The 22952-nt window shown below is 42.1% G+C and overlaps 1 protein-coding gene across 2 annotated transcripts in view; it reads right to left on the bottom strand.

Moving 5' to 3' along the window:
* Positions 1-22952, bottom strand: part of LOC311136573 (cell adhesion molecule DSCAM-like) — a gene marked incomplete at both ends in the record, with an annotated part of 150008 nt that overhangs the window by 101202 nt on the left and 25854 nt on the right. For both annotated transcript variants that reach the window (XM_084170759.1, XM_084170760.1), the window contains 2 exons: positions 18347-18496; positions 19074-19391. In XM_084170759.1, coding sequence (XP_084026885.1) covers positions 18347-18496; positions 19074-19391 — 468 coding nt within the window. The remainder of the gene's footprint in view (positions 1-18346; positions 18497-19073; positions 19392-22952) is intronic.

Here is a 22952-nt window from a genome sequence, read left to right as displayed (position 1 = left end):
ACACACACACTCACACAAACAGTGAAACCTACGCCACTGTGCCATGAGTGCACACAGGCAAAAGCTTGTAAAAACCAAGCACAATTAAAAAAGAAGAAACTGGCTAACATACAGTGAGCTTAATAGCTTTTGAGAGAGAGTAGCTTATCTTCCCACCACAGCTAATATGTGCTTCTCAATGAGATGAAAGCCTTGCACCCTTTCTCCCCAAAAAAAATATATTTCTCCAGGCAAGTTATTTGGAAAGAAAAAAAGAGTGTAAGCGCAGCAAATGCTATTGGCTAAGCATTAGACGAGTCATCCACCCAATGCACCAATCAGGTGCCTCAGACAACATCAACTGAGAACCTCAGCAACAAAATTGATATGTACCGTAATGAGGATCAGGGATGTTATGGGACTCCTGACATCCAAACATTAATTCCTCAAACATAAAGGACATCACATTAAATATAATTTAGTTACTCAATATTTAATTGACAGAAATTATATATAATTTTTCTGTAATTGTTATATATTTCATACATGCAGTATAATCTAAATGGTACACACTGGTAGTCTATAAAACCTGATGAAAGCGAGAAGCAAATTATTTTGCATATTCGATTGCGTGATCAAAAAATTAACAAATTAAAATCAAAGGCATGGACAAGAGCAATGACACGCACCAGATCATGTTGCATCATGCCAATTTAAAGGTTTCCTCTGCATTTGAATGCTGTCACTGTTATTTTTAGTTAACACACTTCATTCTGTGTTCTGTTATAGATTAGCCTGGATTATGCAAAGGACACTACACACACTCGCTTATCAGTAAAATGTTTTTGTGCCCAGAATTATTTTTACAATCGACTCTCCTACTATTGTATCTGTCTCTGCAGCTGCCAAGTGTAACTAAAGGATTATGCAAGCAGCTTCCAAAAGCAAATAGATTTCTACAGCTCAGAGAGAGAAAATGCTGGAAATGCAGTACACTGTACCACTGTCCACCATACATACGCAATGTGCACTTGAGTTATATGAGTATAAGCTTTCAGTGTGCATAGAAGGGGGACGTGGTCCAGGGAGTAACTGGCCTTGATATACCAACATGGGAACACCTTGGATATCTTTATCAAAGAAGAGCTCATCAGTGACGGGCCAATGTTCTTTTAAAATGTATGTCACTCTTATATATTTAAAATAGTATTACTTTGTATATAAATAAATGTAAATACATTATTCTAAATATATTTTGTACTACATATTTACAGTAGAAACATCATTTGTTGACTGAATTGAAACACAAAAACAAAAACATTTTATAAATATCTTTAACATATCAATAAAAAAAGATATACCATGAAAATTATTTTTAAAGAATTGAATTATATTATGTAGATAAAATCTAATTACAAATTTAGCAAATTCAAAATGCAATATCAAAACATAAATGTGTCATAATTTACAATTAAACTATTCTATAAAAATATATCTCGTTTAATTTTATTACATCAGATGTGTAGAATATAACAATTAAAAACACCACCATCATTTGTTTGTATTACTCTAAACAACAACAGTGAAATTCACTATCAATAAAGCTAATATAATTTCCAAATTGATCATTTGTAGGCTTCATTTGATCATGAAGCCTTTTATTAAATCATCAATCTACTAATTGCTACCTACTTTTCTACTTGCTATTCCAAAACAGATGAATCACTATTCATAATAAGAAAATAGCCTAATACAAACACCCACAAAGAAACAACCTCTAAGGACCTTACAGTGTAGACACACTACTTAGCATAGATCTTCCAGTCATCCCTTCCCCATCTGTTCTACAATACCACATCAAACTCAAGGTCCCTTATTACAGCATTAAATAAATACACTTCTAAGAGTAGGACATGACATGACAGTGCATCTGGGTAGGGGAGACTGGGACTACATGGGGCGAGATGGGTAGGGGGTAGAATTCCCAGAACCCACTCTGGTATTCAGTACACAGGGATATCACTATCCCAGCTGCCCAATATGTCGACCTATCTATCAAGGTGATTTCCCCTGGTGGGGAAGTACTGTAGCCTTGGAAACACCTTTGGGCAGGTCACCTTTATCCTGGCGGAGCATCTCCCTCCCTCCCTCCTCCCTCCCTGGTGAATTAATTAACTTCATTATTCCCTGTTCTGATTAGCATCATGACCTTGGGGGGGATTCATCATCACTATACACTATCCTCTTCTGGCAGACTTGGGATGGAGAGAGAAGGGAGGGAACTCCCCCTGGCCTGGATGACTGAGCTCTTCCTTTGATTGAGTTGATTTTATATTTGACCATTGAAAGTATGTTGTCAATATATCATATTTTTAGTCTACAGAAAGAATCAGAGCGAACAATACATGGATTAAGAGGAGTTGTTTTCAGAAGGCTGTGCATTACACATGATTCCAACAATTTAGACAGGTGTGGTTAATTTCTGTATCAACATGGTACAAACTATATCCCTGCAGAAGTAGTGAAGAAAAAGGGGTATTGTGATATATTATATCAATTTCTACAGTACCAGTCAAATGTTTGGACACACCTACTCATTCAAGGGTTTTTATTTATTTGTACTATTTTCTACATTGTAGAATAATAGTGAAGACATCAAAACTATGAAAGAACACATATGGAATCATGTAGTAACCAAAAAAGTGTTAAACAAATAAAAATATATTTCATATTTGAGATTCTTCAAAGTAGCCACCATTTGCCTTGAAGACTGCTTTGCACACTCTTGGCATTCTCTCAACCAGCTTCACCTATAATGTTTTTCCAACAGTCTTGAAGGAGTTCCCACATATACTGAGCACTTGTTGGCTGCTCATCCCAAACCATCTCAATTGGGTTGAGGTCGGGTGATTGTGGAGGCCAGGTCATCTGATGCAACACTCCATCACTCTCCTTCTTGGTCAAATAGCCCTTACACAGCCTGGAGGTGTGTTGGGTCATTGTCCTGTTGAAAAACAAATGATAGTCCCACTAAGCACAAACCAGATGGGATGGCGTATCGCTGCAGAATGCTGTGGTTGTAGTGGTTGGTGTGAGGTGTGACCCAGGTGCTGTGTAGGATAGACAGTAAGCAGTAGGCAGAGATGGTGAAACAAGGATCTTAACTGGTGGTCCCGAAGCCAGGATACAAAACAACGGACTTAACACGATAAAAGAAAGGTGGAGCAAATAAGTCTCCAAAAACAGGCTGACAGCCAAAATACGAAATAGTAACTACGACTGAAATAATAAAGAAACAGGGAGAACACTTCTCGAGTACCTGTACATACTTGATGGTGACAGGCTGTCTGATCAGACACTGATTAGTACTGCTGAGCATAGAGAAACTAGCAGAGAAAACTGAGCAAGGGAACACAGGGAAGTGAGGGCATAAATACACAGGTGAACAGGTAAAAACAGGTGACACCAATAGGATGATGATTAGTCCAGACTGTGAGTAAGGAGATGCCTAAGGTTGTCGGAGGATGACATCTAGTGGGTCACTCCGGAACTGCGACCCCCTCCTGTAACTGCGACCCCCTCCTGTAACAGTGCCGCCACACCATCACACCTCCTCCTCCATGCTTCACGGTGGGAACCACACATGCAGAGATCATCCGTTCACCTACTCTGCGTCTCACAAAGACACGGCAGTTGGAACCAAAAATCTCATATTTGGACTCATCAGACCAAAGGACAGATTTCCACCGGTCTAATGTCAATTGTTCATGTTTCTTGGCCCAAGCAAGTCTCTTCTTCTTATTCAATTCGACCATGAAGGCCTGATTCACGCAGTCTCTTCTGAACAGTCTATGTTGAGATGTGTCTGTTACTTGAACTCTGTGAAGCATTTATTTGGGCTGCAATTTCTGAGGTGCAACTCTAATGAACTTATCCTCTGCAGCAGAGGTAACTCTGGGTCTTCCTTTCCTGTGGTTATTCCATATGTGTTATTTCATAGTTTTGATGTCTTCACTATTATTCTACAATTTGGAAAATAGTAAAAATAAAGAAAAACCCTTGAATGAGTAGGTGTGTCCAAACTTTTGACTGGTATTGTATATCTGAATACAGAGCATTGCTCTTCTGGTGTGTGTGTGTGTGTGTGTGTGTGTGTGTGTGTGTGTGTGTGTGTGTGTGTGTGTGTGTGTGTGTGTGTGTGTGTGTGTGTGTGTGTGTGTGTGTATGTTTATTTACACAAGGATTGACCTTTTCAGTAGATCTGTTTTTTAAACACATGATTGCAACAGCAACATTAAACCCAGAATATATCACAACTATCATACTAGGGTAGACCTTTACATATTTATATAATATATATATATATATATATATATATATATATATATATATATATATATATATATATATAGTTAAATATGTAAAGGTCTACCCTAGTATGATAGTTGTGATATATTCTGGGTTTAATGTTGCTGTTGCAATCATGTGTTTAAAAAACAGATCTACTGAAAAGGTCAATCCTTGTGTAAATAAACATATACACACACACACACACACACACACACACACACACACACACACACACACACACCAGAAGAGCAATGCTCTGATGTCAAATGACGTTTCACTTCTCGCCTGTCCCTTGTTAGAAAGAAATCTGAAAATGTGACAACATGGAGCCATTTGTCGTGAGTCTGCATCAAAGCCCAAGTCATGTTCTTCTTATTTCTTTCTCACTCTCTTGACAGAAAATGCAGTGCAGGCAGAGAGAGAGAGACAGAGTGAGGAAGAGAGAGAGAGAGGAAGAGAGAGAGTGCGTGTGTTTTTGCTGTGAATAGGGAGAGTGAGTGGCATGCAGGGACAGCCCCTCTGTCTCAAAGACACTGCAGCAGCTGCTCACACGCGATAAGAGCAGCCTACGCCACAGCCTACGCCCCCCCTCCCCCTCCCCCTCCCCCTCTCCGCAAACACAAACACACGCACACCTCTCTCTGCCATCAGCCTGCTGCAGTTTCCATGCAGATGTCGCCAGTCAAAGTTTGGTTTTATGGATCACCTAATGGTGACGTCACCATCACCAACAGCAAGGTTAAACATGGGAGCCAAATGGAGGGATGGAGGTGGAGAGGAGGAGGAGGAGGGAGGAATAGCCTTCCCCTCTTTTCTCGCTGACAGAGTAATCACGTGGTACTAAGAAGACAGCAGCGTCAGGCTCATTGTGTCTGTCACCATCACCTCACTGCTCTTTTTCCTCCCTTGTCGTTCTGCTCTTAGATTATGGTTCAAGATCGCTTATAAGTAAAACCCACAAAAATGTGTGATGCCTCAATTAACCAACCCGACAGAAAGCAGGACTACGAAAGTATTCTTTATAGAAAGGCCTAAATGTATCTATGTTTCAAATTAATTTGTCTTGGGATTTGTTCAATAGTGCCCTGATGCTGGTTCGTGACACCTGTTCAGATGGAGAGAGTGAGAGAGTCATTAGTCTCCATCTCTTTCCTGAGTTAATGAGCTCTATCATGGCAGATACACTGAGTAACATTACTGTCTGTCTCTGTCTCTGCAGCCTGTCTGTGATATAGGCCACAGAGAGTACAGTGTTGATCTCTCCACTCACAACCTAACCTGTATGCTAGAGGTTGGGCTTAGTCCAGCTCAGGTGAGAACCCTAGCTTTGCTATCATGTCATAAAGTGATAAAGTCCTCCTTGGGCTCCTCCTTCAGATGTTCTCCTATATCACCTTGTGTATAATATATATCACACACACCTTGTGTATCCATCTGTCTGTCCAAATGTAGGTGTAGCATTCATCTGATATCGCTGTCCCTCCATGGCAGAACCATCTACTGTATAAAGCCATCTCAGCAGAGTGATGGGTTACCCTTCCTCAGTTGACCTCATCAAAACCTTCCCTCCTCTACTCTCTCATAAACCCAGAGAAGACATTCTCTTCTTTAACACTCTGACACCAGTCTGTCAGGGCCTGTTGCTTTCTAAAAACATAGCATACCATAACATGTCTACATAAAATTGAATGGAATCTCAAACTGGACAAATAAACGGCCTTGTGAGACCATAGGTACCTCGTCTTGTCACGTGTGTGTCTCGCCACAAAACAAGAGCGACCCAGAGAGACACTAGTGTATTTCAAGCCATTGGAAAAAACACCATCCTAATGTCACAAAAACACACACTCTCCACTCACCACTAACACCTTCCCTTTGACCCACTGATAAATACCATTTGAGGTAGATATGCACATTAAGGCAGGGTAAAGTGAGTAGGCACCAGGATAGATAATAATAAGAGTAAAATAAAGATCAGACCAAAACATCCAGTCCACAGAAATCTCTAAATGCTAATTAATGTGTGGCTCCTTTCATGATTAACTCATGTTTCACTTATAGTTAATCTGTATCTTGGACGGGGGCCACGTGTGACCTGGCAGGGCTCCAGATCTTTCTGGTGCTGCTGGGGTCTGGAGGCTGTAGCATCAACACTACCACCACAACCAAAATCGTTCTCCTCCCTGGAAGATACAGTACATGTGCCAAACTGCAGCAGCACCTATGGAGCCCTCACTCACTGTTTATCAAAGATTAAGCTGTGCTTAGTCCCACTCCCTCCCTCACACCGGCATGGAGCTCTAATCGTTCCCAGCCCTGGCCTAGAGTTTAATAAGGAACAAATTGTGGTTATTCATGAGCAAAAAGCCACAGTGCAGAGGTGGGAGTTTGATCAGTGCAGGGAAGGTGGTGGTGGTGGGGGTGGGGGAGATAAGATAATTAATATATCTGTCTAGGTCTGGGAGTGGAGCAGGGGAAGGCTGACAAAGGCTGTTGGAATCTAGCTAATTACATATGGATCTGCATTACATTATTTATCAACACTCACAAATGCTCACTGAGTGTCTACAACAGTGTCAGGATCTTCATAGGATCTTTCAAACTGAAATAAGTGCATGGATGATAATATACAGGGGACATTTTGGCTATCCATGTGGCTTGGCTGGCTGAGGGGAGCCTGCTTCCTCTCCTCTCTCCTCCCTCACCCCAATGCTTATCACGCTGTGTTCACACTGCCCTGCGCACAACTGCCTCTCTCCTGTCATGATCCCATAATGCTTTGTGGCAGCCGCAGCCAGATTCATGCGCACAGGTATAGATTTTCCTCCCTCTTTTTTGGGGGTATCCCTTTATTTATCCCTTTATTTCTCCCGCTAAGCCCCCTGCTACTAGGCGTGGCGGGAGAATCAGCTGGGAGCCTGTGAGCGGAGGACGAGAATGCTGGTTTCACCAGAGACACTCGCTAAACAGCACAACATTTATTTGTATTTATCTATTTTATTTTTGCAGGGAGTGAGTGCTCTGCTGCAGAGTACATTCAACCTTAGTTTGAGCCATGTGTGTGTGTAGTGTATGTGTGTGTGTGTCTGTGGACTGTACGTCTGTACAAACACTCATTCCTCCACAGGCCGCCTGACCCATTTTCTGTGTGAATAACAATACTCCAGCCAATCATAGAGAGAAGGAATGACGAGCGCTCTAAAACGGCTCTCCATCCGGCCTGTCACACATCAGAGTCCAAACCCTGCCTGTCGACAGAGAGAGAGAGAGAGAGACAGAGAAAGAGGGAGGGAGAGAGAGAGAAAGAGAGAGAGGGAGAAGAAGTAGGGGAGAAACCCTCACCTCACCCCGCCCTCCTCCTCCAACATAGCTATGGCTTCCAGAAACACGGCCATGTTAGTCATTCTCCCTCCCTCCTTCCCCCTCCCCTCCCTCCCTTCTCTCTCTCTGTCTCCAGCACACAGGGACCAGTAAAACCATTATCCCTCCTCCGCCTCAGCCCCCTTCTCAAGGCTGTTCTGCATTCACCAATGCCTATGCTGCTTCCATGCTGTTTTACCATAGGGCAAACCAACAGTGTATGTATGAATGCTACCCTTGACATTCAACACACATAACACCTGATACCTGTGGGCTATAGTTAAAGTAATATGAGAAATGATTCCTTCCCATTTAATTTTCTCTTCAGTCCTCAAAAAGACAACATCAATACAGCTCAATTACTTTTGACTTTTTCCATTCTACAAATGTTGATCTAATACTTAAAGGGATAGTTCACTCAAATTACAAAACGACACATTGCTTTCCTTACCCTGTAAGCAGTCTATAGACAAGGTATGACAGAAATCCATGCATTGGTTTTAGTTCCCTGGCATTGTTTCCAAATGCTAACGTTTTAGCATTTGTGGCACAAATCCCATTCAATTAATGGGACCGATATTATAATTTTTTGCGCATTATGTCAAAATAATCAGAAAGTATCTAAAATGTATTGTGAAGCTCAACAAAGTCACTTATAGATGATTTGAACATGATGCACGAAAAATGCAAATATCAGTCCCATGACTTGAATGTGATTTGTGCCACAAATACTAAATGCTAAATTGGATTTGTGCCACAGATGCATTTGGAAACAGTGTCAGGAAAACTAAACCAAAGCTTGGATTTCTGTCATACCTTGTCCATAGACTGCTTACAGGGTAAGGAAACAGATGTGTCATTTTGTAATTTGGATGGACTTTCCCTTTTACTTTTGAATAGCTACAAAATGTCTGAGTTTTACACCCATTTACATGTATGTATGACATAGAACATTCAATGGTGATATCCACTTTTGCTCCAACGCAATACATAATGTTAAAATCAATGGTGTACAGATAGTAATATTGATATTATATATTATGTGATGAAATCATCGGCCCCATTTCAGAGAGGACTGTTTACAAACACCGACCATACACTCCCAGTCGATATTCACGTCATAAAGAATTCCCTTAGACCACGCTCACCTTGGTGGAAAACAATCCTTCTTTCCCATTGACACCCATTGAAAAAGAGCCAACTTCTTTGTTTATTTTTTATTATACAGAAATCAAAAACGCTGCTGAAAAACTGCTGTGTTGTACAATGTACGTCATACCAGGTCAAAAATCCCAATCTAAAGTTTGCAATGCTCCCACGTAAGGAAATAGAGGCTGCGAGGAGAGCCCTGTGTCTTCAGGCTATACAGCGTGGGAGAGTGGGAAATTGTGGGACTAGGTGTCCAAATACACGTAACCTAAGCTATGTGTGTAAAACATTTCACCACAGGTTAGACATTTAACTTGTATAGTCCGTTTGTAACTCCACTCACTACTTGTAGCTGTATAGTCCGTTTGTTATAATCCCCCCTCCCTAAAATAAAATAAAAATATCGAATGTGTCAGCCAGACAGCCACTTAAAAGGTATAGACTACCTATCGCTGTCCATGGTTCTGAAATTGCGGCATGTCTACGCAGCTGCCTGTCGAAATGATGATAGGCTTTCTGTGGTGCCACTGCCAGGGCATGTAGCCTATAGCTTTGCTTTAGCCAATGGATAAATGTTTATTGGTAAGCCTATTTGGTCACGAAGCTATATACCGTGTAACAATGCTGACATTTAGACTGCTGGCTGGTGGCAATAATGTAATTACTTGTTCCGTAATTAAAGTTGGAAAATCAAACAATGTACATTGTAAAATTGCATACTAAAACCAATCTATTAATGCCAAATAATACAGTCAGTCCACCCTGAAAACCCTAGCTTACTAGGAATTGTTTCATTATGCAGTGTAGGCTGCTATATTTAGCTAAATACAGTATTAAGCTGCTACTATAAACGTTGTAATAACAATTACACATCAACTAACCTAACAATTATCCTGAAGTATTCTCTCTCTGTGTCTGTGTCTCATTTTCTCTTTGTTTCTCTTAGATTTTTAAAAATCTATGTCTGTAAATGTCTCTATTATTTTCTACGTAGAGGGCTATAGAAGCTAGAGTATGCGACTGCGTCGCCTTGCATTTTTATGTGCACATGTTTTCACCACGGCCTGTAGGCCTAGGTTGCTGGCCCAACATGTTTTCACCACGGCCTGTAGGCCTAGGTTGCTGGCCCAACATGTTTTCACCACGGCCTGTAGGCCTAGGTTGCTGGCCCAACATGTTTTCACCACGGCCTGTAGGCCTAGGTTGCTGGCCCAACATGTTTCTGTACAAACCAAACAATCTTTCGTGAGACATTGTGCATTATACTGTATGTGCATTGCGCTGCACACAATTTAAACTTAGTCTTGAATGATGCATGCCAAGAGATACCAGCGGGACTGTTGATATTGCAACCACACAACTCAAAACGCCGGTTCACCAGTATGAACGAAATCGCAAACCGATTTTTTTGTTTGAGCCCTCAAGAACTGTTGTCCGCTAAAGATGATAATCTGTTATTGGCTGTCCAGTATCCAGACGACCTGTCCCCAGAGCTTCCTATGCAATTAATCTCTTTCCGGCAATTAAGGAGAATTAGAGGACCAATTAAAGGTGTTGCAGAATTGCTGTATTTGAAGCACCACTCCCTTCTGCCCAGTTTCCCTGATGTTGCTACGGCAATCAAGCTGTTTTTACCATCCCTGTAACTGTTGCTTCTGCGGAGAGATCGTTTTCTAAAATAAACTCATAAAGAACTATCTAAGAAGCATTAGGCTGTCGGTCTGGTATGCGTATTTGAACACCTGAGTAAGCTCCACTGATTGCACTGGCGGCGTCGTAGCCTTGACCACGGCATTTTATCATTGATATCCCTTTACTTTCAATCAGTTCAATTATTTATTTTTCAAGGCCTGAGCCACTTTGATCAGTCACATTCTTAAAGCCCAAGAAACAAACACTTAGCTTCCTAGTACATATGGAAATTAAAAAGGTTTCTGAATGACCTTTTGGAGAGTTCCTATAAAAATGATTTATAAAACAAAAAATAGACATCGATGACAGGCACATGGGCCCGAGAGCAGCACGATGAGGGAAGCCCTACAATATTACGTTTTTCTAAGTAGCAAGAGCGCTCTGGAGCAGGCAATGTTGATAAGTAATCTTTAGACATGTTGTACTTTTCCTAAATGTAGTTTTGTAATTGGCTAAAACAAGCAGACAACAAGAAAATTGCGTTTAAAAAAGGTTATGTTTTTGCTGTGAGCCAATGGGGTAACCAAGGTAACTACAGGTTGTTTCCCCAAGGCTGGCAGGGCTGCAACGTTCTATCTAATACAAACTGGGAGTACTGTATAGCTGATACCACCGAGAGAGAGCGAGGGAGAGAGAAGAGAAAACCCCAGCCCATGAACACATGATGATGATGGCCTGGCTTTTGATAAAACCCTTGATATTTACTTCACATTGACCACCAGCCAGGAGACACACATGACTGACTGGCTGGCCACTAAACGACTTGAAAATGGCTGGAAAATGGCAACCAAACATGAGCGATAAACTGTGAAATACACCAGATAGATAGGCAACAGTGTTGTACTCCCAACCAGAAGAACAAATCAGGGAAGCTTGGATGAATATCAATAAGACAGGAATAAGAACAATATGAATATTATGTTGCTGAACACAATTATATCACATAGTGTGTCTACTGAAAGAGAACAGCTCTTTTGGGTAGCTGAATCAACAATAAATGTTACACGTTCAGGTATAACACATACAGTCAATACCCTGTATATACTGATAGTATGAGGATGGTACAAAGTCAATGGTGGTACAAACGACTTCCCATGTCATAATGTACAGTGAGGGAAAAAAGTATTTGATCCCCTGCTGATTTTGTACGTTTGCCCACTGACAAAGAAATGATCAATCTATAATTTTAATGGTAGGTTTATTTGAACAGTGAGAGACAGAATAACAACAAAAAAATCCAGAAAAACGCATGTCAAAAATGTTATAAATTGATTTGCATTTTAATGAGGGAAATAAGTATTTGACCCCCTCTCAATCAGAAAGATTTCTGGCTCCCAGGTTTATTTTATACAGGTAACGAGCTGAGATTAGAAGCACACTCTTAAAGGGAGTGCTCCTAATCTCAGCTTGTTACCTGTATAAAAGACACCTGTCCACAGAAGCAATCAATCAATCAGATTCCAAACTCTCCACCATGGCCAAGACCAAAGAGCTCTCCAAGGATGTCAGGGACAAGATTGTAGACCTACACAATGCTGGAATGGGCTACAAGACCATCGCCAAGCAGCTTGGTGAGAAGGTGACAACAGTTGGTGCGATTATTCGCAAACGGAAGAAACACAAAATAACTGTCAATCTCCCTCGGCCTGGGGCTCCATGCAAGATCTCACCTTGTGGAGTTGCAATGATCATGAGAACAGTGAGGAATCAGCCCAGAACTACACGGGAGGATCTTGTCAATGATATCAAGGCAGCTGGGACCATAGTCACCAAGAAAACAATTGGTAACACACTACGCCGTGAAGGACTGAAATCCTGCAGCGTCCACAAGGTCCCCCTGCTCAAGAAAGCACATATAAATGCCCGTCTGAAGTTTGCCAATGAACATCTGAATGATTCAGAGGAGAACTGGGTGAAAGTGTTGTGGTCAGATGAGACCAAAATCGAGCTCTTTGGCATCAACTCAACTCGCCGTGTTTGGAGGAGGAGGAATGCTGCCTATGACCCCAAGAACACCATCCCCACCGTCAAACATGGAGGTGGAAACATTATGCTTTGGGGGTGTTTTTCTGCTAAGGGGACAGGACAACTTCACCGCATCAAAGGGACGATGGACAGGGCCATGTACTGTCAAATCTTGGGTGAGAACCTCCTTCCCTCAGCCAGGGCATTGAAAATGGGTTGGGGATGGGTATTCCAGCATGACAATGACCCAAAACACACGGCCAAGGCAACAAAGGAATGGCTCAAGAAGAAGCACATTAAGGTCCTGGAGTGGCCTAGCCAGTCTCCAGACCTTAATCCCATAGAACATCTGTGGAGGGAGCTGAAGCTTCGAGTTGCCAAACATCAGCCTCGATACCTTAATGACTTGGAGAAGATCTGCAAAGAGGAGTGGGACAAAATCCCTCCTGAGATGTGTGCAAACCTGGTGGCCAACTACAAGAAACGTCTGACCTCTGTGATTGCCAACAAGGGTTTTGCCACCAAGTACTAAGTCATGTTTTGCAGAGGGGTCAAATACTTATTTCCCTCATTAAAATGTAAATCAATTTCTAACATTTTTGACATGCGTTTTTCTGGATTTTTTTGTTGTTATTCTGTCTCTCACTGTTCAAATAAACCTACCATTAAAATTATAGACTGATCACTTCTTTGTCAGTGGGCAAACGTACAAAATCAGCAAGGGATCAAATAGGTTTTTCTCTCACTGTACCTTATCATTTTGCTCCTAAATACAAGGACAGGGAGTGACCGTGGCGTGTGTGTGTATCTGTGTGTGTGTGTGAGGGAGAGGTAAAGACACAGTGAGAGAATGAGAGAAAGAGAGTGAGAGAGAGAGAGAGAGAGAGAGAGAGAGAGAGAGAGAGAGAGAGAGAGAGAGAGAGAGAGAGAGAGAGAGAGAGAGAGAGAGAGAGAGAGAGAGAGAGAGATGGGAGGGTGGGTGGGTGAAGCATAAAAGGGCAATGTGATTTGATGGCCGATAGCCCTGGTGTGTGGCTCGTGTGTGGAATGAGAAGGAGTGTGTCGAACGTGTGCATGTGTGCCTCTCTGCAGTGCTGGGGGCCGGCCCCACTCATGGTGAATGCAGAGCAGGCCAGATCAGGCCCTCCTCAGTGACTGCAGCACAGCACAGCCAAGCCCTCAGTCTGCACCAGGGGAATGGAGAACACTGCTTGGGCTGTGTCTCTCTCTCTCTGTGAGTCAACAGAAACAGAATCAGCAACTCAACTCCAACATGACACAAACAAACCTAATATGAACACTATTTTTGCTATTGATGGAGAATAAGTATTTGGGTTTGTTTCATCAATATAATGTTTATAACTGCATGCAACAAAAATAGTTTTTTGATTTTGTCAGAGGCTATCAATGCAACAAGCATGCTTTCTTTCAACATGAGAAGCTCTTTTGAGGTTTTGGTTAAATCCAAACATTAGTGTCATCCTCAGCATAGTAGATATAGGAAAAGCTTGGTACTATTGGGCATATTTCATAATATCCCTTGTCTTAAGTCTTATTCACAAACAGTGAAGGGAAGCAGACTGAACCCATGAAGAGGATTCATTAAATGGTTCCCAAAAGAACACAATCCATAAGACAGTTGCAGATGCAAGGTACTTAGAACCCTTCACCATTGGAAGGAAAACATTTCAGAGCTTTGAACGCAGAACAATACACCACTGGATTCATCCTGCATTCCACTGTAGCAGCTAGCCACGCGGCAGAGCAGAGACAAGATAAATGTGTGGGTGTCAGTGCTTCATCCCCAGCCATATCTTCCCCCATATCTTAGTGACAATCTGCTGCTTATCAGAGGAGGGGAGCATGTAGCTATAGACACAAATTAATGGGATATGGGCATAATTTCTTCCTTCAAATCATTGCTTTAATTCCTGCCACTCGATCATCACTTTACCAGTTTTTCTTTACATCTAAAAATATGTTACCATATTGTTTTGAACCATGTAATGCAAAATGTTCAGTGTAATGATACATCAATTACGTTCACCAGTTGTCACCAACACTGAGCCTGGAGAGCAATATGGTGTGCAGGTTGTTGTTCCAGCCCTAACCATCTGGTTTAACTAGTCAAGGTCCTGAAGAGCAGTACTGTTGTGTACTGTAAGACAGTGCTGGGCTGCAACAAAAACCTGCACGCCTAGTAGCTAACCATTACCAGAGTTTACCTATGACCACTGACATAGACAATGCACTTTACTGCACTGCAACTTCTATCGACTGTCTTCTTGATTGTGTGTATTTTTCACGGTAATATTAGCCCGTCATTCCACGCATGCAGACACTGGAGCTCTTTGAGCGGTGCGTTGTTAGGTTCTGCACAGCAACCCAGCCTACAGTGGGCTTAACACCAGTGAGACTTACAGAGGGATGGTTAGAGGGGGCCTGCTGCCTGCTTCATGGTACACCTCTCCAACAGCAATGCTACCATCCATAATTCATACTACCAGAGACAGAAAAGCTTTATTTTGTGAAGTTTTTCTAGTCTAATTGTTGATATTCTCTTCTCTTTTTTTAACTCATTAAACATTTAAAAGGTGGGCTTTGGCAGCCCCTAGAAAACAAGAGTAGGGCTTGGTCATCATGGATACCACACACGCACGCACACACGGACACGCACACACATTCTTTCACACACGCAGACTCTTTAAGTTGCACTTGATATGCATGACCCATGAAGAATGGGGAGAATGGACAGTGGTTGAGTGCGTTGAGACGTGAATAAAGACTATTTGCTCATGGATTCATAGACTTCCGTCATCTATTATTTAGCATAGAGAAGAGCACTGGATTGGTGGCGGCTACATCTTTTTGACAGCGTGTACATTTTGATTTTAACAGCACAAAGTAAACACTTTGTTTTGATAGTGAAGTTGACACAGGACAGCCAGGAAAAATACCCATTTAGATTGCATTGCATGCTTACAGTACATAAATCCAATGGATCATATGACAAGTCTTTTTTCTTCTTTTTTTTTTAGGGGGTAGATCAGCTTTAATATTGCAGATAGATTGTAACTTCCATCAATGTAATTGTCTGCATCACTTCCAATCCCCCATATGTTGTTTTTTTCTCGCAAATATACATACATACATATATATATATATATATATATATATATATATATATATATATATATATATATATATATATATATATATATATATATATATATATACATACATACATACATACATACATATATACATACAGTGGGGAAAAAAAGCATTTAGTCAGCCACCAATTGTGCAAGTTCTCCCACTTAAAAAGATGAGAGAGGCCTGTCATTTTCATCATAGGTACACGTCAACTATGACAGACAAATTGAGAGAAAAAAAATCCAGAAAATCACATTGTAGGATTTTTTATGAATTTATTTGCAAATTATGGTGGAAAATAAGTATTTGGTCACCTACAAACAAGCAAGATTTCTGGCTCTCACAGACCTGTAACTTCTTCTTTAAGAGGCTCCTCTGTCCTCCACTCGTTACCTGTATTAATGGCACCTGTTTGAACTTGTTATCAGTATAAAAGACACCTGTCCACAACCTCAAACAGTCACACTCCAAACTCCACTATGGCCAAGACCAAAGAGCTGTCAAAGGACACCAGAAACAAAATTGTAGACCTGCACCAGGCTGGGAAGACTGAATCTGCAATAGGTAAGCAGCTTGGTTTGAAGAAATCAACTGTGGGAGCAATTATTAGGAAATGGAAGACAAACAAGACCACTGATAATCTCCCTCGATCTGGGGCTCCACGCAAGATCTCACCCTGTGGGGTCAAAATGTTCACAAGAACGGTGAGCAAAAATCCCAGAACCACACAGGGGGACCTAGTGAATGACCTGCAGAGAGCTGGGACCAAAGTAACAAAGCCTATCATCAGTAACACACTACGCCGCCAGGGACTCAAATCCTGCAGTGCCAGACGTGTCCCCCTGCTTAAGCCAGTACATGTCCAGGCCCGTCTGAAGTTTGCTAGAGTGCATTTGGATGATCCAGAAGAGGATTGGGAGAATGTCATATGGTCAGATGAAACCAAAATAGAACTTTTTGGTAAAAACTCAACTCGTCGTGTTTGGAGGACAAAGAATGCTGAGTTGCATCCAAAGAACACCATACCTACTGTGAAACATGGGGGTGGAAACATCATGCTTTGGGGCTGTTTTTCTGCAAAGGGACCAGGACGACTGATCCGTGTAAAGGAAAGAATGAATGGGGCCATGTATCGTGAGATTTTGAGTGAAAACCTCCTTCCATCAGCAAGGGCATTGAAGATGAAAAGTGGCTGGGTCTTTCAGCATGACAATGATCCCAAACACACCGCCCGGGCAACGAAGGAGTGGCTTCGTAAGAAGCATTTCAAGGTCCTGGAGTGGCCTAGCCAGTCTCCAGATCTCAACCCCATAGAAAATCTTTGGAGGGAGTTGAAAGTCCTTGTTGCCCAGCGACATCCCCAAAACATCACTGCTCTAGAGGAGATCTGCATGGAGGAATGGGCCAAAATACCAGCAACAGTGTGTGAAAACCTTGTGAAGACTTACAGAAATCGTTTGACCTGTGTCATTGCCAACAAAGGGTATATAACAAAGTATTGAGAAACTTTTGTTATTGACCAAATACTTATTTTCCACCATAATTTGCAAATAAATTCATAAAAAATCCTACAATGTGATTTTCTTGATTGTCTGTCATAGTTGACGTGTACCTATGATGAAAATTACAGGCCTCTCTCATCTTTTTAAGTGGGAGAACTTGCACAATTGGTGACTGACTAAATACTTTTTTTCCCCACTGTATACATACATATATACATATACATACACATACACATACATACACATATACATATCCTTTAAAAAAAAATATTTCCCTTTATTACTTTCCAACCCCACCACCCCTTCCCTAATTGGAGTAAACTAGTGAACAACAATGCTTAGGCCTCTACTTCCAGCTTATACATACTATACACATATGACAAGTCTTAGCATACAGTCAAGTATTAAGTCTAGAAAAAAAAAAATACTTGACATTATGAAACGTATGTATTCCATAACCACATATCCCCTCAGCTCCAAAACATCCTCGCGGCAAATCCATTTATGGACAATTAAGAGATTGATATAGATTTCAACATGGTTGCTTTCGACTCAGTGGACAAATTGTGAAACATCAACAAAAAAGAAACCGCTGCATTTGCCTTCCGTCCAAAAGTCAAAACGACATTAGCTTTGTCTATTGAGTTTGTTAAATGCCCCACATAAAGTGAATTTGCCCCTGGGGTCTAGGAAACAATCGAGTAGACGAGCATCCCATTTAAGCGATTTGAATGATCAGACCATGCAACGAGTGCTGTGCAATGGCCCCCATCAGCAGAGAACTAGGTCAATAGCACTGAGGCTAAGTGACACCACAGGGCTTCCATGGCCTCCTCCTTGCTCTCGTGGAAGACTGTCATCCAGCCCAGGTCAGCAGTGAAATAGGGCCAGTCTGTCATGAGATCAGACAGATGTGGACACAAGACAATGCAACGGGCTGGTTGCATGGTTGGAACAGGGACAAGGGACATGGGCGCTAGTCTACTAGTCTAGGCTGACCTCAAAAGGCCTTGCAGACAGACAGGGCATAGCACATGCACACATCCCTGGGGTCAAAACACTATCTAAAACCTATGGCCTTCTTTTCTTGCAGTGTGATACTCACTTACCAGACTGTTTCTGTAAGAGAAAAAATTACATACAGTACGTTTCTCTATATACATTACAGTAGCGATTAGAGAGCAGAGACTTACTCTGGACGTTGATTGACACTGTGTCTTTCTCCCAGGACACAACAGTGATGTAGGCCTCCACCGAGGCTGGGATAATGCACTTGAACACCGCCACATTGCCTCTCATGGCTTTCTGGTCCTCCACGCGGACCGTGTAGGGCTCTCGTAGAACTGAAAGAGATGGGGGGAAACGGACAAATGTTCTTGTTGAGAAACATAAGAAATTACACAAGAAATGACACTGATGAATGAATTGACTTTTATTTTCCTGTTTTGGCAAAACATTTGGTAAGTCTATATATTTTGTCCCTTTGCTTTATTCACTACTTTGCTCACACTCTCAACCCAATGTGATGTCTGTGGTTCACATTGTACATTTCCAGCTGAAAGGCTTCGCTTGTGGTCACTAGTAACCCAAGCAATATAGCCCCACTTAGTGACCAACAAGCTTCTGGTCAACTTCTCCACAGCCATACTGTCTGCAGCCCTAACTCCCACCTCTGTAATCAACAGTCCATTTCCAGAACCACACTGACCACTAACCACTTTATTGTCCAGGGCACAATATTAAATAGAACAGTATTATATTGTATCATTATGGTCTAGGGTTAATTCAGTTTCTTCAGTTCACCTCTTAAACTGACTGAACTGAAATGGAATCAACCCCAGCCCTGGCATTGCCCCTATACTGTAAATAAACAACCCTACTGTAAAGTATAGGCATAAACCAACTAGATAGACAACTCACCAGCCTTAATATGGACATCTTGGCTCCTGATTTTCCCTGAGGGGTTCTCCGCTGTGCAATAGTAGGTGTTGTCATGGATGAGGTTGCTGAAGCTAGAGGGGTTGAAGTGGAAGATCTGAAGGGTGCCATTTGGGTGCACGTGGCGGATCCCGGGGACATCGTAGATCTCCTCTCCGGTGGCCAGGTACCAGCGCAGCGAGGCGGGGGGCACGCCCGCGGCGGGACAGGGCACCGAGGTCCCTGTGGTGCTGGCAAACACTACCTCTTGCACAGATGCATTGACAAAATATAAGCTGGAACGTAAATCTTCACTGAAAACTGCAAGGCAAACAGAGGAGAGGGGGGAATGTTAGTCATTGATAGTGTTTAGGTTTTCTTCTCAACCAATGTTCAGCCTTTAGCCACCTTTGATTTTTACCACTATAGCCCTGATCCTAATCAATGTGAAGAAAAACCCTATTTTTTCAACAACAAAAAAAATATTGAGCCCTTTTATGTTTTGGGGGAAGATTTTTCATCCATATTTGGAGGGTATTTTTATGGGGGTTGTTTTACAATGTAACATTCTGAGTGTAAAAAAAAAACTGAAACAAACAAAGAACAACCAATGAATGGCTTGAAGGATCCAGAAGAACCAGTCTCCATCTTAACAATGGAGGCCATTTTACAATATTTCTAAACTAAAACCTCTGAAAGCCTAGTAAGCAGAGCTTTTAAATCAAATGTTTTGTATTGGAATAGACAGAGCTCCACTATGTATTTTTCTTTAAGGTTTCTTATGTTGTACTACACTTTGGGTCTGTGGTGCTGTAATGGTTTGTGCTCTGACTGCATGGCCAAAGTGCTATTTTTAACTGCAGTGAGGATTGGAGAAAGGAGAGTTGTTCAGTATTAAGAGGCATTGCAAAGGAGTCTAGGGAGAGGAACTTGGAGGGCCAGCATAGCACCAGACCTGATTACAAACACAGTGCATCATGGGAAACTGCGGCTGGAGGGCTGCTCATGGAGGGCTGAGCCACCAACCTCCCTAAGAAATGTGCTGTGTGTGTGGGTGGATGCTGCTACTCCACCATACCATACCACACCACACCCCTACAACCCAATACTGCACCAATATTTTATGAGCTTCACACAGAACAAAAAGGTGTTATCTAGAACCTTAAAGGGTTCTTCGGCTGCCCCCATAGAATAACCCTTTGAAGAACCCTTTTATGGGGACAGCCGAAGAACCCTTTTGGAACCCTTTTTTCTAAGAGTGTAGTGTGCATAGGCAGGCACCGAGGCTTCTGGGAAATCAGAGATACTAGGCAAGCACTCCATGTAGACTAGTGTGTCTGACTTTTTGTCAACATTGGGATGAGTACATCAACAATCTGCTTCTTATATGGCCGTTGTTTTGTTAGATGGATTATTATTGTAAATGAAAGAAACTGTTGAGAACAATACCAAACTCTTATTTTTTTCTTAAACGCAAATAGATTGGAATGGCTGTTGTATGTTTGTCATCTCATCACAGTTTGTAGTGACTTAATTAGGTACACAGTCATTTTCCAGACTTCCTACAACCTGCCTTTGACTTGTGGCCTAAAGCTGCTACTGGTAGCCAGCCTACCTGTTGGTGTGTGATCCTACACTCCATGGCATGTCACTACCCAGCCTGCCTCACTCCTTGCCCTGTCTCTACCCAGCCTGCCTGCCTGTGACGGCTGCCAAACCCCCTCCCCTGGGAACAAACAATTGATCACTTCATAAATTCCTAACAAGGGCTCCAACCTCCACCAACCGCTTCCACCTAATCAGGTATAACATATAGCCTACAAACACTTGCACATGCATGTTTGTTGTGCAGATATCTCTGAGTCCCACAAACATACTGGCATGATTTAGTGCTTCCAACCCATTTTAAACATTGTGTTTTTGAGCTACAGACTTCTCTGTTGTTGCATTGGATTGCTGTCACAATCTCTAAACTCCACACAGTTGTCACTGACTAGTTGGATATTAATTTCCCACTGAGCAAATTATTTCAGTACTTACAGCATTCTTATAAATGCATTTTTTGTAATCAGTTTTTTGCTTGGTGGACCTTATTTTTGTTATTGACATTTGTCAATAAAACTCTTGAATGGAAGTGTTTATGTCAAATTGTTTTTGTGTTCTACTTTGTGTTCTACTTGTAGCCCTGGTTGTCATGGAAAGAAAATGGTAAAACACTTCAATGTGAGGCTAAATATGAGGACAGAGCAAGCAGATGAATTTCAGTTTTGTTTACTGTGTGAATCCCTGGGACCAGATCTCACTTCACATTCACACATACCCAAATTCACAGGATTACCTGCATATACACAGAACTGTTTGTACCTCAAAGTTACAGACATGAGGGAGCTCAAAATTGAATTGCAGGTGTTGTCATCAGTCAGGGTCCTTTTAGTTTCTTATTGGAATCATATGATCATGAACTGTATTGAGACTTCCATAAGCAGGGAATGGGGAAGGGAAGTGCAAGAGTGCTCCATCCTTATGGACGTCTAACACTGCACCATATTGATCGACTAACAGTTCATCTTGAGACCCCAACATTAACAGTTCCATAGACTGGCCTTTTGGGAGCACACACACAGACAGACACACACAAGTTTCACATGGCTGATTGATGAGTGGCCTGAATAGCGTAGTGTAGTAACTGCATGTTCCACAACACAGCCATGGACCAGAGCGGCCGGCGGCACACCCATTCTCTGCCTCTGCATCAGTCCTGAAGTGTGTGTGTATGTGTGTGTGTCCTCACTGTATTTACCCCTATCGTTAACACACAGATCAATAGCTCACAGCCCAACTAAGCAGCTGCAGGTGGCTCATCATAGCATGAATACATGCTAAGAGTTAGCCAGAAGCTAAGCGCACATAAATATAAGTACAACCAGCTCCATCATCAGCCATTACAGAGGGAATGGATGGACAGTGGGTGGACCCCTCTTAGCAGGACCACAGTCAGGGCAGTCAATATATACAGGTCCCAAAAGGTTGTAGCTATTATTTGGAGAATAAAGCCAGCCTTTTAATGCGAACAAAGAGCCATCAAAGCTGAGTTCTGAGTGTGTTTGAAAGGTGAAAAAGGGAGAAAGGCTGCCTCATAAGTGCTTTTGTCTCAATATTCCTTTTAACACACTCATGAAAAATGTAGCCCCCGTTTCTGGGCGGCTGATTTCTTAAGACAACGAAGCCATGATGGACACATGCAGGCGCTTCCAGAGCCCAATGGAGGAGAGCAGAGAGATACTGTAGAGAGAAAAAAAATTTTGTCAAGGAAAACAGTGAGGAAGAGTGGAGAGAGAGATGGAAAGCACTCAGACAATAACATGCAGGCAGTTATTTGCAGATAGAGAGAGGAAGAGAGGGAGAGAGAGAGAGAGGCCACTAGGGAGGTCAGGGGCATTCTCTCACTCTCTCTGTTTGGCTCTCTTCCAGCTCTCCACTGCTCTCTCCAGCAAATTCACACTCCTCCTTTTTTCTTCTTCTCTCTGTCTCTCTCATCTCCACTCCTCTTCTCTCTTTCTCCTCTCTCTCTCTATCTCCTCCTCTCCTTCCAGTTCCTCTGTAACCTTCAGCCCTCCTTCATGGTCACCTGACCCTGTCTCTCACATCCAGGCTTGCTCAACCTGTACAGAGCAGGGGGACGCAGGTGTAGGAAAGCAAACAACAATTAACAAGACAGTGCATCTCTCTCACACAGAGAGTAGAGTACACATTACGCCCCGGCCCGGCTGAAATTGCCATTTATTATCTCCTCCTGGACCTCCATGTATACCACACTGACTTGCAACCCAAATTACTGGAGTAAGACAGTGGATAAGATGGCGATTTACCTACATCCTAAAT

Source organism: Coregonus lavaretus (assembly GCF_964263955.1).
Source record: "Coregonus lavaretus genome assembly, chromosome: 10".
In the NCBI taxonomy this organism is placed as follows: Eukaryota; Metazoa; Chordata; class Actinopteri; order Salmoniformes; family Salmonidae; genus Coregonus; species Coregonus lavaretus.
The sequence above is the reverse complement of the archived record's forward strand: the minus strand, read 5'-3'. Positions and strand labels throughout refer to the sequence as shown.